Source organism: Salarias fasciatus, chromosome 1, assembly GCF_902148845.1.
Source record: "Salarias fasciatus chromosome 1, fSalaFa1.1, whole genome shotgun sequence".
NCBI lineage: Eukaryota > Metazoa > Chordata > Actinopteri > Blenniiformes > Blenniidae > Salarias > Salarias fasciatus.
In genome coordinates, this window is record NC_043745.1 from 6,749,315 (window position 1) to 6,763,498 (window position 14,184).

The 14,184-nt window shown below is 44.5% G+C and overlaps 1 protein-coding gene across 1 annotated transcript in view; it reads left to right on the forward strand.

The window, feature by feature from the left end:
* Positions 1-14,184, forward strand: part of LOC115395310 (cell migration-inducing and hyaluronan-binding protein-like) — a 184,731-nt gene that overhangs the window by 138,506 nt on the left and 32,041 nt on the right. Inside the window, exons 13-15 of the mRNA XM_030101175.1 lie at positions 2,418-2,587; positions 4,303-4,512; positions 4,827-5,032. Of these exons, the coding sequence (XP_029957035.1) occupies positions 2,418-2,587; positions 4,303-4,512; positions 4,827-5,032 (586 nt within the window). The remainder of the gene's footprint in view (positions 1-2,417; positions 2,588-4,302; positions 4,513-4,826; positions 5,033-14,184) is intronic.

Below are 14,184 nucleotides of genomic sequence, written 5' to 3' on the forward strand. Positions count from 1 at the left end.
GAGCGGTGACAGACCTGAAACCTTCCTCCTCCCGATCCGTTCTCACTCTGGGAACAATCGGTTGAAGAAAATCCATGAAGTCATGTAGCGTTAAACTGGAATCTCAACTAAAAACTTGTTTTAAATCGACTCTGAAGGCCATTGTTGTCAGCATTGTCCCATAAACAGGACCTTGATGTGAACGAGTCGCTCCACTCCTGAACTCCCCACATGAAGCAGACTCAACCACCTTCAGGAGAAAATGCAGTTATTTTATTCACGACCCAAAGTCTGAGGCCACAGACTGACCTCTGAATGGAGAAGTCGACCACAGCAGTCCAGCACGGCGACTGTTTCCCTGCCGTTACTCATCCTGCAGAAGGAAAACTGTTGGATACGGTTCAAGTGACAAATCTGACTGGAGCCAGTTATTTGAAACACTGATAATATGAAGTGAAAATAAGACTTTAAAAGAAAAGAGAAGAACCTAGCGATACGGATTCCTGTTGACAAGGGCACCTATAATGGGCTTAGAAAAGTCTTTGTAGTCAAACTGCATCGCGGTCGGTGCGTCTGCAGGCCTGTGTTGTCGGATATTTTAAAGCTAAGTGAGAATGAAAGTGTTCATTTGAGCTCTGAGTTGTAGAAGTGCTGGCGGAGGAGGTGGGCGGAGATTAGGCATGCGTGGGTGTGTGATCTTCGCTCTCCTGGATTTCACACTTGAATATTTCTCTGATTTCTTTTTTTTTTTTTCTCTCTCTCTCTCTCTCTGGCATCTCATTGTTTTTTTTTCTTTCCAATCAGCAGATTTGTGTTGCTGAGGATGTGAGTGTGGAGGAGTGTTATCGTTCCTGCTACATCCTTCCGCTCACTGTTATTCTGCCGTTCCTTCGCCTTTGTCTTTGCTTTCGGTGGGATTACCGCTGTTCTTCACGCTCTCGCCCTCTCTCTCCAAGGTGTTAATTGTCCTTCTGAGTCGCTGCTAAACGAGTAACGCTGAGGCCGCTCAGCACGATGGACCGAGAGGGAGAAATCAAGGTTGCATGCCGGATCCGTTTGGCTTTTTCGCTCTCGAATGCAAGATAAAACCTGCCCAACTCAATAAAAACCCAAATCACAGCCTCTCTGTAACAAGATTCCATCCGTCCCTCCATCTTCTATATTAGTTAATCCTTTGCAGGGTCAAAGGTCACTGGAGCCAGTTCTAGCAGGATGCTCCCTCCAGTCCATCACAGTCCCACAAGACATCAAGAAATAATCCAGTAACTCTGAAATTAATCAACAGTCATTAACTGATCCCACCTGAGCAGCTCATCCAGTTAAATAGAAAATACTGCTGACTCCCTTCTCCCAGTTCATCTGTGAATCCCATCCCACTTCTGTCCCGACAAATGAAAGGTCTCAGTTTGATTGCAGCGGCAGAGCGGAGGTGGAGAAGTGTTTGTCTTTCTAACTCCACCTCAGGGAAGCGCTCCTCTTTTTCTCCACACACATTATGTGTGTGTTGGAGGTCGGTGTGTGTAGGAGTGCCTCCTTGCGTTCACCCTAATTATAAGTGGAGCCCCTGCCCGGCTCTGCTTTTAAGAGACACGCTGCAAACTCTGACTCAGCCGCACCATTATGTCCTGCACGGCTGTTATTTGAAACATCTGCACGGCCGCACGCCAAGCTGGGCTTCTCCGGCGTTCCGGTGAGAAGGTTCATCACGCTCCGGTCTGCGGAGAAGTCTGAGGAATTCATGTCTGCAAATAAACGACGAGGCAAAAACGTGTCTGCATTTTGTCTTTGTTTTCATTTTTCTGATTTTGATCCCTTCAGAAAAGCAACAATCCTGTATTTAAAAAAAAAAGGCTAATTCAAACTGGCAACCCAAAGCAATGGACACACGGATACTTTTCTTTGTGTTTATTTTGTTATTAGTGTTATGTTGGTGTGCTACGCCATAAATTCAGTGCTTAATGCACAATAGTCTGCATTGAAGGACTTTACGTGACACTTTGCTCTGATTTGGACAATCATCCATACAAAGTGATGGTGAAAATGCATCAAAGAGTGAACAGACTCTGTGTTCCCATGGAGGCAAGAATGCCAGAATTTAAAGCAGTTTTAACAGGTTATAAGTATTTATGACACTGGATTATTTCTCTGAAGTACATCTGAATAAGCTTTTGATCTGGTTTTCTAGATTTAGAATCCTGTAATGTTCCACAGTGTCAATGCTAGATACACTCTGCAGCACGATTTCAAGTGAAAACAGAAATCTTTCATTGTGTTTTGGGTGTCCGGCTATCCCCCATGGCGGCGTTTTTAACTTCCACCTGGCTATTTAATTGTTGTAATGTAGATAATGGTGATGGAAGAGTGATGGAAAAGTGTGTGTGTGTGTGTGTGTGTGTGTGTGTGTGTGTGTGTGTGTGTGTGTGTGTGCGTGTGCGCAGGGAAGGCTCAGTTCATCCACATGGGCGAGGAGGTGGACGGGGTGGACATGAGGGCGGAGGTGGGCCTGCTGAGTCGGAACATCCTTCTCCGAGGGGAGATGCAGCCCGGTTGCTACGGAAACGAGGCCTGCAAGTTCTTCCAGTTCGACACTTTCGGAGGACACCTGAAGGTACGCTGCGCTTTACTGGGCTTGTTCAACAGGAACTCTGTGGGGAAAACATGAAACGAACCAGATTTGCACATATTTCATAATGTTTAGCCTAAAACAGCCTGACTAAAGTGCGCCCCTAGTGGTCAGACATGCATAGTGCTATTATTGATTGAATTGTTTGAGTAGGTTTGACAACTCAAAGTTCTGGAAAACCGCGTTGACCTAGTAATCCACCCGGTCGGCTCTCATGCAGACTGTCTGAGGGAAAATCCGGCGTGTTTCTCGGATGTGTAATCCGCTGTTTCCGCCAGCAAAATCTTCCACAAATGAAAAATCGGTCGCGCTAATGTATGATTAAAGGTTAGATTACGTCACGTGAAATTGTTCTGTAAAACCAACGGTGTACCAGTGAGCGTGTGGAGTGGAGGAAACGAATCGGCGAAGAGAGACACTGAGACAGATTAGATCAGGGAGAGAGAGAGGGAGAGAGAGAGAGAGGGAGAGGCTGTGGTTTTTATTCCTGCTGCCTTCATGCTTCTCTCTCCCCAGGGCAAGCTATCATATTCTATTATAAATTTCCATCACATTCTCATGTCACATTTTTCTCGTGCATGGGAGTATGTGTGTGTGTGTGTGCAGCACACACGCAGAGAGAGAAAGAGAGAGAGAGGAAAGCCCCAGTGAGACTCCAGTGAAGCCATTCAAAATGAATGCCTCAGAGCGCGCTTCCCTGTTAAAAGCCGCACATCCACTGTTGTGTTAAAAAGCCACATCCTCTCTATTATTAGCCGGGCAAAAGCTGAGTGGAGTGCTCTTTGTTTTTCTCACTTTGCATTTCAATTCTGGAGCCTAAAAAGACGAAGCTTTTGTTTAAAAAGGCTACAATCTTCAGTGTGAATCCCTGAAAACGCCGCGGTTCGGTTCAGTGTTGGAACAAAGCTGCTTTTCATCTGGGCTCTCTGTCTTTCATCCACTGATGACTCTGCTGCGTCTTCTGATTCTTCTAAATGTCTTCAACGAGTCGTTTTATTCTTTGTTTTTATTCGTTCTTCATCACCACTGCAGCCACCCCTCTCTTACTCATCCTCTTCATCCTCACACATGTTTTTCTCCCGCTTTCATCTCCCACTGCTTCACTTTATTCTCTCTTTTCTCTCCGTCTTTTGTTTCTCTCCCGATTGTTTTAACTCTTTCGCTCACTTTCATATTCTGGTTTTCTTACACGAAAGCTTTGGCAGCACGAGCGAAAACTGGAAGTCTTCAAAATTCATCCAAAAAGCCTGTAATAAATAAAAGGGAATAAAAATGTTGACGTTCATTTGGAAAGAAGAAAGATCATGTCGGTGTGTATGTTGGTGGGTTTTTGTGCATTTGTGTGTACATATCCAAGTGTTTGATGCACACACACACACTTAATACCTTCCATACAGAGTATATAATGTGTGTGTGTCAAAGCATTTAAAAAGAACAGTGGGACAGCACAAACACGATTTTTAAAACACACAGACTGACGCATCAGATAAAGAGCACACAATAAAAACAATGAAACAATACGCTCAATGTCAGGCAGCTCTGTTGAACCCTCCTCCTCCTCCTCCTCCTCCTCCTCCTCCTCCTCCTCCTCCTCCTCCTCCTCCCCTCCTCCTCCTCCTCCTCCTCCTCCTCCCCCTCCCCCTCCCCCTCCTCCTCCTCCTCCTCCTCCCCCTCCTCCTCCTCCTCTGTTGCCCCGGCAGGTGGAGCGGGGCTTCAAGGCGGTGCACATCTCGGGCGTGGAGCTGCAGCACATGGGCCAGCAGACCATGGGACACTACCCGGTCCACTTCCACATGAACGGAGACGTGGACCGCCGGGGGGGCTACGACCCGCCCACCTTCGTCAGCGATCTGTCCATCCACCACTCCTTCTCCCGCTGCGTCACCATCCACGGCTCCAACGGCCTGCTGGTCAGTGCTCCGCCGTACGCTCTGTTCCTGTGCTGCCGGGGTGAAACAGGCGGGACATTTCTCCTTCATCCACCCCTGACTCCGCTGGTCCCGCTCGTAAAGTCTTCCCCCTCCACACATACCTGCTCACAACAGTTCCTGCCAATGTCCTCACACACGTCACTGAACACTTTGAACACTTTCCTGAACATTCTGTTCAGATTCTTCATGAAGACGGATCAGTGATGGTCCAGGCTCTCGGTTAGCCCGGACATCGTCTCTCCGTCTAGAATCTCTAGAAGCTGCAGACTGACCCGCGGTGTGTTTCCCACCAGGTGAAGAACGTGGTGGGCTACGACACGCTCGGCCACTGCTACTTCACGGAGGACGGTCCGGAGGAGAGGAACACCTTCGACCACTGCCTGGGCCTGATGGTGCGGGCGGGGACGCTGCTGCCCTCCGACAGGGACAGCAAGATGTGCCGAGACATCACGGACGGGGCGTTTCCAGGATACGTGGCCAACCCACGACAGGACTGCAGGTAAGACCTGAGCGTGCAGAACTGCAGACCGGCGCCGTGCCTTGATCCGCCTGATGGAAAATCAGTGATTTATGAGATATTTGTCTGTGTAGAAAACAGAGCGGGTATACTGTAGTTTCCTGTTAGGCTGTGCAGTAAACAGTGGATCCTGGACGTTACATGAGACCTTTGACCCTGTCACCAGTTCTCTAGATTTCCTTCCTTACATCTTTGTTAAACAGTGAACGTCCCAGAAGGAGCTGCACTTTTTGGAGATGCTCAGTCATCCAGCAGTTAGATTTTGTGACACTCCACCATTTTTCTTCTTCTGACACATCAAATTTGAGGGCGAAATGCCCCCTTGCTACAGAACATATCCCATTTCAGTGATCAGAGTGTTTTCTCTGATGGGGGTGTATCCGCGATGTGTTTCACTCCGAGCTTCGAATGAAGCTTCCAGACTCTCGGTTCAACTTTCTCTTTGCTGTCAAAGAATTTGAAAGATGTTAAAGTGAAAAGGAATGTGCTCACAGACCAGCTTGCCTCGGTTTGAACATGCCATCCAGGAGTCATTTTCTTTGAGGCGGAATTTTAGAACATTCGATTTGAAATAAAACTCTGGATACTGCATTAAAGTTGGAGCTGTAACGGCTGGAAGAGTGCGCTTCCTGTTATGTGTTAGATTCTTTTTTTCTCAGGTAATAGCCCAGTTTTATTATTCAATACCACCTTTACCCACCAGTGTGTTCCTCATGCCGTAGATGTATTAATGAATCTATATAATAACGCCATGACTCAGCCCAGCAGCACGTCTGTGAAACAAGAAGGCAGCAGAAATGACCATAAAGCTCCTGAGTCCCACGTCATCTGAAATCTACTGATTCTTAAGCAGCTCACTTTATAGTGAGAGTGTTTTTGTGCGTGTGTGTGTGTGTGTGTGTGCTTTAAAAGTTTCAAGTCTGTGTATGTGTGTGTATTTGAGTGTGTGCCGAAGGTTTTAGTTTTTTCACGTGCACATCAGAGGTCTTATGTTTTTGTGTCTGTGTGTCAGACGTTTTAGGCGCGTCTCGATGTGTGTGTGGGTGTGTGTGGATGCTTTTGTGTGTGCCTCGAACACAAAAACCAGACATTACAAATTTGATTAAAAAACACACACATCCGATAAGCAGTACACAACAAAATAATAAAACACATTGACTGAAAAGATTAAAAAACAATCCTGAGTTCCTGAAACTAACAACAACAGATCAGTTTAATGAAGTTACAAAGACGTGAGTCGGTCAGACAGGGACACACTCATACACACACTCACACACACATCGTTTTCAAAAACTGCACTGTAGCACACACTCATACTTTATTAGAAACATTCATAAGAAGTTTCTCAAATAAGATTAAACTTGGAACAATTTCAATTTCATCTCAAACTCACACTCTTCCCTTGATAGAATACACTCCAGTACTAAAAGAAAACATTTAGAAACATCAAAAAATATTGCGGCATTACTTTAAACTGTTTCAGATTCGTTTAGATCAGGTGGTAACGTGGTCGAGGCTTTATTTCAGTGAACCCTGAATGCAGCACAGCACAGAAAAGTTTAATCATGTAATAATGTTCTGTAAACTGTTGTTTTCTCAAACTGAAGCTACAAGGTAACAAAGATCTGGAGTGAAGACAGCAGAGGAAATCCTTAATGCGGTCAGTCTGTTTGCGTCTGTGAGACAGACAACACGATTCGAGCTTAGACAATTAATAAATAAATAACCACCCCCCTCTCTCAAAAGAAACAAAAAGCTACCAGGAAACAAATAATTAGCTGTATCAGATTAGTTTTTACAGAATGAAACTGTCAAAGGGCAGAGGATGAACACAAACTCATTACAGCTGTCTGTCCTGCTCTTCATCCCACACACAAACACATGTTTACATCACTTCTCAGGACATTTGCATAAATTTTCCACATAATTACTGTGACCGGAATTCTTTTTAAAATCCTCACACTAATCCTGTAATCTCACCTTAAACTGTTTCGCCTGAATTGCATTGGTTGACGTTGAGGTGATGAACCCACAGTTCAGTGTGTGTGTTTGTCCCCACAACAGCAGGAATACCAGCCCGGCCTCACACACACACACACACACTCTCTGGTCTGACTGTATTGGCGTTTGGAGAGCTGTTTCCTGTTTTGTGTGGTGTCATTATCAGAGCTCTGGAGCTCCTGCAATTAATTTCCTTCGCTGAAAATTAAAAATGACATTTTCAATTATCCACCAACTCGTGTCCGCACATATCAATGAAACAAACAAAACGCCGTCGGAAAACTGCTTCTTTTTTCCTTCTTTTTTCTGTGTATAATTATTTGAAGTGCTAAAATCTAAGTGAATCTCCAGAGTAAATCCTGCAGGTCGCACCTAGTTTAGGAAGCATCTTTCCGTCCACTCTCTGTTCAGGTAGAAGAGCTTCGAGTGAATTCAAATGGTTTCAAATCAATAGGATTTGTAATTTAAAGGATTAAGCTTCCAGGACAAACGGACATCAAACTTTTATCTGACAGAGGACTGTCTGGTTGAAATAGATGATGGGAAAGCCTTTTATTGGAGATTTAGCTTGCAGGAAACATTAGAGGGCACCAGTGAAATTAGCAAAAAATGTACAATTAACCGTATTAAAGCGAGAAGCATGAAGATTTGAGGCTGTCAGACCTCTGCTACATGTGTGGATTCCAACTGTTTTTTCCCACCTCTCTCTTACCAGGTGACATTTAGTTGAGTGATGAACCGAGCGCGGTGATGGAGGAAGTGAACGGTTTGAAAAGCTACTTCAAATCTGCATGGCCTCATCCCCGAGGCATGTGGTTTATTAGCTCAGAATTTCTCAGCTCCCTTGTTGTTTTCACATCCTGATGTAATCTCAGCATTTACACTAAAGTCTGAAAAATGACTTCAGGAGTGAGAAAAGGAAGCTCCAGTGCAGCCCTGTGCTGAGGAATGATCAGCGTACAGTCATGGGCTGTTTCCAGACCCTTTCAGAACCTTCAGTTCTGCAGTAAGAAACAGATTCTGTTCTGTTCTGAAGGCTTTTTGAACTTCTTGGTAAATTTTGCATGGAGTTAGACCGTGACCGTGTCCTTTCACTTGGGGGGGTGGCGAAATCTTTTGTGCTCTCTGATCTAAAACACCTCCTAATTTGGGTCGCTCATCAAGTCACCGATAACAACCCCTCAGCTATAATTTATTGAGGTAAAGGCTGCGAGCTGTCAGGTGACCGGGGGATATTGTTTTGAATTCGATGCATTCACAGTTTCATGTGGCAACATTCTGTTTGTTCTATTCCGTAACGATGAACTCTTTTTCTCTGGGGATGAACTCTTTGGGTTTGCGCTCCATCTCAGCGTGTTTGGCAAACTGGAGCTGCTTCAGCTTTCAGTTTCAAACTTTCATTTACCAGTTTTTCACCTGAAAAGATGAATTCAGCTCTAATTTTCAGCATTGCTTCTTTGCAGACATACTGTCTCTCCCTTGATGCACTTTCTGTCTTTCTGGTTCATCTTTCCCTTCAGCTTGACTCTCTGCCATTTTTTCTCACACTTTTAATGCAAATTCTTAAACTTTGCAGTTTTGTGAAATAAATGAATGAGATGCTAATTCACCTGTTTTTATAAATTTTATGTCCCCTAAAACCAAGAGAGCCCCACCACCCCCCATGAATCTTTGTTTTTGAGTAGATTTGGAGAAACTGTTCGTTGCTCTGACTCTTCCTGCCTGTGTGGGTGACCGTCAGTGTCGGAGTGTCTAGTCGAACCCGATATGGGAGATGGGCCTGCAGGCCGTCAAAGAGGTGGAAAAATGGTGGGAAACCAGACGTAGCTGCAGGAAAATGTACTTTTAACACAACAGATTCATTTTAATAGCTTTCACTTCATACTCTGAGCTCCTCGTCATGCTTCTCTTCTTCTTCCTCACATTTTCTGTGACCAAAGACTTCACTGACTGCAGTCCTGATTCCACATCTGTACAGTCCTTTCAGGCCTCTGTTATGCAGCTGCCACACAGAATGAATGAGGGTATATGGATGGCACAGTTCTCTAAATACTCCATTTCATGCAGTACAGTAGAGTTGGTTTTCTTCCCAGAAGTCTCCCAAAGCTGTAAAATTCCAGTCTATAAAATAGAGAGTATATTATCTCCCAAAGGCACGAGAAAAGACTTTCCCTCAAAATAAGACTTGTCTAAGCCTCCTAAATCCTTCTTTTTGCTGTAGTTAATGTGTTTATTTACACAGAACTGGGCCCATGGATTAAGTCCTCATCACTTATATGATAAATGTATTCTGACAAGAATTAAGATCCGGCTAAAAAAAAATAAGGAGCAAGTCAACAATCAACATGAGGTGAAGCCTGGCTCTGCTTTTTTCAACAAGTGCTTGTGCAGAAACACACACACACACACACACACACACACACACACACACACACACACACACACACACGCCGTCAGCAGCATTATGTTTAAGCGTAAAGATGCGGCTGTGAATATAAAGCGGTTTAATCCGGGTCATGTGACTGTTTATCTGCGCTCTGCCTCGCCGTGCGGCTCCACAGCAGAAAGGCTGAGGTGATGCACTGCAGAGCGGCTGTCTGCCGCCGATACACACTCACCTGCCTGCTCTCCATCTCCAAGGTGTCGGAAGGATTCACCGTTTCCGTCCGCTCTCCGCTCCCCTCCTCTCATAGTTTGCCCTCCTCCCATCTCTAATTTATACAATTACAGCAGCCCGGCAATACGCGGCGCGCGATACTTCTAATGAGCCATATTGTCCAATTTGTCAGTATCATTGTGTTCAGTAATGGTTTCCAAATCCCAGTGTATTTATTTCTGTGCTTCAAAAATTCCAATTTAATCAAACATGATTGCGCTAACAACGTTCCCCACTGTAAGATTTATGATGATTAATTTCCAGTCAGCTCTGTGCGCTCCCTGGTGGCTTCGTCTGCCTCTTTCGCCCCTTCCCGTTGTGTATGCGCTGAATTTGAATGCTGGGATGAGAACAATAAGTCGTCGTCAGATTTGCCGGGAGCAGGAGGCACGTGGGCCGCGTGAAGAGGATGAGGAGTGGCGTTTAAACGGAGCCAGATGAATGAGCCGGAATGCTCGACTTGCTTAATGGGTGAAGGTGTGTGTGTGTGTGTGTGTGTCAGACACACCTATGTGTGTCACCATGTTCTTCTCTGCTCGCTGCCAGAAGATAGAACTAGTTTAAACAGATCTGTACTTGAGTGTTTTTTATAACTTTTTACATTTACTTACTAGATTTAAAGACAAATGTCTGAACTTTCTTCACTTTAAATCATCAAACTGGCTCAAAGAATCCCTGATGCAGAGGGAAAATAAAAGGAAATACATTAAATTTCACTCCCTGAGTCTTGAGGTGTTTTATACAACCTCATAATAATAACAGCTTGTCAGATGATTTTGTTATATGTTGCTCAATTTTTGCACTTGAGGCATTTATGCTTATTAGTAAAATTTAATAAATCAGTATGTTTCCTTCCTTTGCTGGTTGGGGCTACAATAGAAGTCCCTTAAATGGAAAGTAAACTACAATCTGAGATGAAGACATGTTTGAGATCCACAGAACTGTTAACCAGTGAATTTGGATCGAGTCTGCAGGAGACTGATGTAAATTTATTTATTGTCTCGATGTGAAACGCAATAAACTTTAAGATGTGACACTGTGAAAGCCAGATTATTTAACAGTACACAAAGGCAAATGGCTGTGCTGCTGTGTTTATTTAATATTGTTATTGCTTAATGTGAGAACTGATAAAACAGACTGTGAATGCATTTTTTATGCAATGAAAACACAATAAAACAGAATGTGTAGGTTCTTATCTGTTGGAAGCACCTTGGTCCGGCGGAGCAGTGATTGAAATGCTTTAAATGAGACGCAGGTGGAGGGTCAGTCAGTCAGCACCTCAATCAGTTCCTCTCTCTGAGGCAGACGGCGGGATCGATGGGTCCGTGGCGCTCCTGGAAGCGGGGCGGCGTGTCGGTAATAGGAGGCTGGGAGCAGTTTTTACCGTTCGTAGCTGGAGTCTTCTGCACAGCATGACTGAACATGAGAGCTTCCCATGAGACTGAACGTGGGATGGTGTCGAAACCCCGAGAGGCGTATGGATGGAAAAAGGAAGGTGTTGGCGAGGAACACATTTACACAACTTCCTCCAGTGAAAATGGAAAACTTTCAGATTTTTCCAGGACGACGGTGCTCGGAGACTCTGGGAATGAAGCCGCCACATTTAATTGTTGGTAACACTGACGGCGTTGAAAAGATGGAAACAGTAATCAGTCAGGTTAGCCATTGCTGAAAAGAGGTTGTGGGTGTCAGTGAATGAGACTGATCATGTAAATGGCATTGAGATTAACCAGCTAGTATAACATATAAATATGTTGTGTACTGCCAGTTTTGTCGTGGATGGTTGGACGGGAGTTCTGGACGTACTGCAATCCGACGAGTTTTTCAGCAGTAAAAGCTTAACCTTGTTGGGTCTCGTTTTAATAAGCTGTTTTAAAATTCATCGCTTTACCGTTTCACCTTCAATCAGGTTCTGAAAAATAAATGTGAAAATAAAACACACCTCCAGAAATGGGTTAACCAGCAGCAGCAGCAGCAGCAGCAGAGAGATGGCTCGGGAGAGAGGCATGCAAATACAAAGACCTCCAACAAAATCCCAAAAATTACAGTGGTGAGGGGAGTTTAAGGTAAAATGCTGTCATGCACTCAGCAGCCGCGGAGCTAAACTGCATATCTGCTCTTTCTATTCATATTCATATTCATATTCATTACCCTAAGCTGCTTTTGCTCACATACCTGCAAATGGAAGCATAATGATTTTCTCATTATGGCGGCTGCATGTGTGAAAGGTGCTGTGTGAGGAGCACACACAAAAAGAACTCAGAGCAATATGCACATTGTTGGAATAAACTCTGCTTTTAAAAAAAATAAAACCCACGACAGACAACTCATGTTAACTGCATGGCCACATAAAAACACAAACTGGACGTCCGTGTCCAGTTACTGTGTGGACAAGCACATGATAAATGGCTTCTTCTTATTTTTTTCTTCGGCTTGAACACAAACGGAGGTATGTTTTTAGAACCCCCATTAAACACAAGGACCATGCAGGCGTCTGGGTGCGGACGCTCCCTGACAGGCGGCCGTCACAATACGGTGGGATATGGTCCCGCAGCTTCATGTATGGAGGCACTTACCCTCCTTCTGTCCTGACGTCTTTCCATTTTCTTGAAAGCCAAACGAGGTAAAAAGCAGGTGCAAGGCCAGAACAGTGTGGAAGGAGGAGAATGTGTTCACCTCAATGGAATGTGGTTAACACACTCTGTACACACACCAGATTCTCCAGAGACGTCAACGTCTTCACACAGGCCAGAGGCATGGAGCTTTTGCAATTTCATTTGGATTTATATCGTGAAACTTTCTGTCTTTTGAACAATCGTCAGATTAGCTTAATGTACCCAGATCACACAGTTTTCCTGCTGGTATTTAGATCATTTATTTATTAGCAGTTTTAAAAGAATCGGATCTGATGAAATGAGCAAACCTTAACAACGCGGACATTTTCAAGGCTGTAGCGTCAAAGTTAATCGAGAAAGAAAGACGAGAAAAAACACTAATAAGACGAGAATAAACACTAAGCTCATGCAAATAACTCTGAATTACTTAATTCAGAATAAACCAACTCCGAATTAAAAACACCATGTAACCACAATCATTGGGCTTATTTCCTAATTTGAATTCTTTCCCTCATATCAGGTGTTAGGGAGGCATGGGTTCTGGGTAGAGTTCACTCCCCATCCAGTTTATAGGTGAGCACTGTGCACACCTGTCCAAATTATCTTCAATTTTCTACAGGAAGGTCGGACACCTTCAGAATAAAAGTGTGTGAAGGTGTTCCGACCACAGTGTGTTATCCTGATTTCAGGCGTTTTAAATGAATAAAAAGCAACAGCTCAAAGTTTGTTTTGCTGAAATTTAAGCTAAACTATAGAATCCTATTGAGAGAGCTCATTTGGTCCCAGGCATGTTTTTTTCCTTGTATTTTTCTAATTCAATCTTGCATCTTAGCTGAAAATGTTTTTCCACGTTGGAGAGTAAATTAGCTGAATAAACGCAGCCTCTCGTCCCTCCGGCCGGGTCCGTGTCGCGCCATGCGGAGGCTTTCATGGAGATGTCTCGTCTCTGGGTGCGGAAACTTCCCGGCTCTGATCCGTCATGACTGATCCCGGCTGCTGTGACCTGAACTTACCGTCACACTGATAAACGCTGCGTTCCCCTCCGGACTCCCGCCAGTCGTCACATTCCATCCCGCCTCGTAACTTCAAACCCACGCCGTGGCTGTCAAACCGTCCAACATGGCGGCTCTGTCTGCCTGCGCCGCTCTGATCGGCGGTGACGGGGAGCAGATGAAGCAGCCCGGGGGGGCGCTAAGCCTTGATTGGGGCTGCCTGAGACCTTGATTACACCGAGATAATTCCTGCCTGCTACAAGCGGAGCTGCTCCAGGAGGTGGAGAGCTGCGCAGCGTACGGCTTGTTAAGGTTGTATAATTGAGAGGAGAGGTTAAGAGATGGGTCAAGACGATGGCTGGAGCAGAAACTCAAAGCACTGCTCCACAGTTCGCAGATTACATTTTCTCTCTCTCTTTTGCTCTGTAAAATGATGTTGGTATTGAACAATGGTCATTCTGAAACAGTTTCCACCTTTTTAAATTTTGATCTGTGTAATAGACGCTGCAGCTCCCTTGTTGTCATCAATGCTTTAATCTCAATGTCCTGTAAGTATAATGTAATATTTCATAAGAGCCCGGAGAATGTATAGAAGCAAATGGAAAATGCTGTAATTGATTAGTCAAATAAGGGAATATCTGCTTTCATTAGCTTCAGTTCCTCTTGGACAGTAGTTTTGCTGTCAGTATAGTAGCTACATTTTCTACAGTCTCTGTTCTAACAGTTAAAAATGGACACATGACATAAAAGTTATTGTTGGAATCAAGATAATTTCCATTTGTTCCACCAATAGTTTACTGGTAGTGTGGATTGACTCTAATTCCACATTCACAGGCAGCACACTGTGTGTACTATGTGTGAATGCTAAAC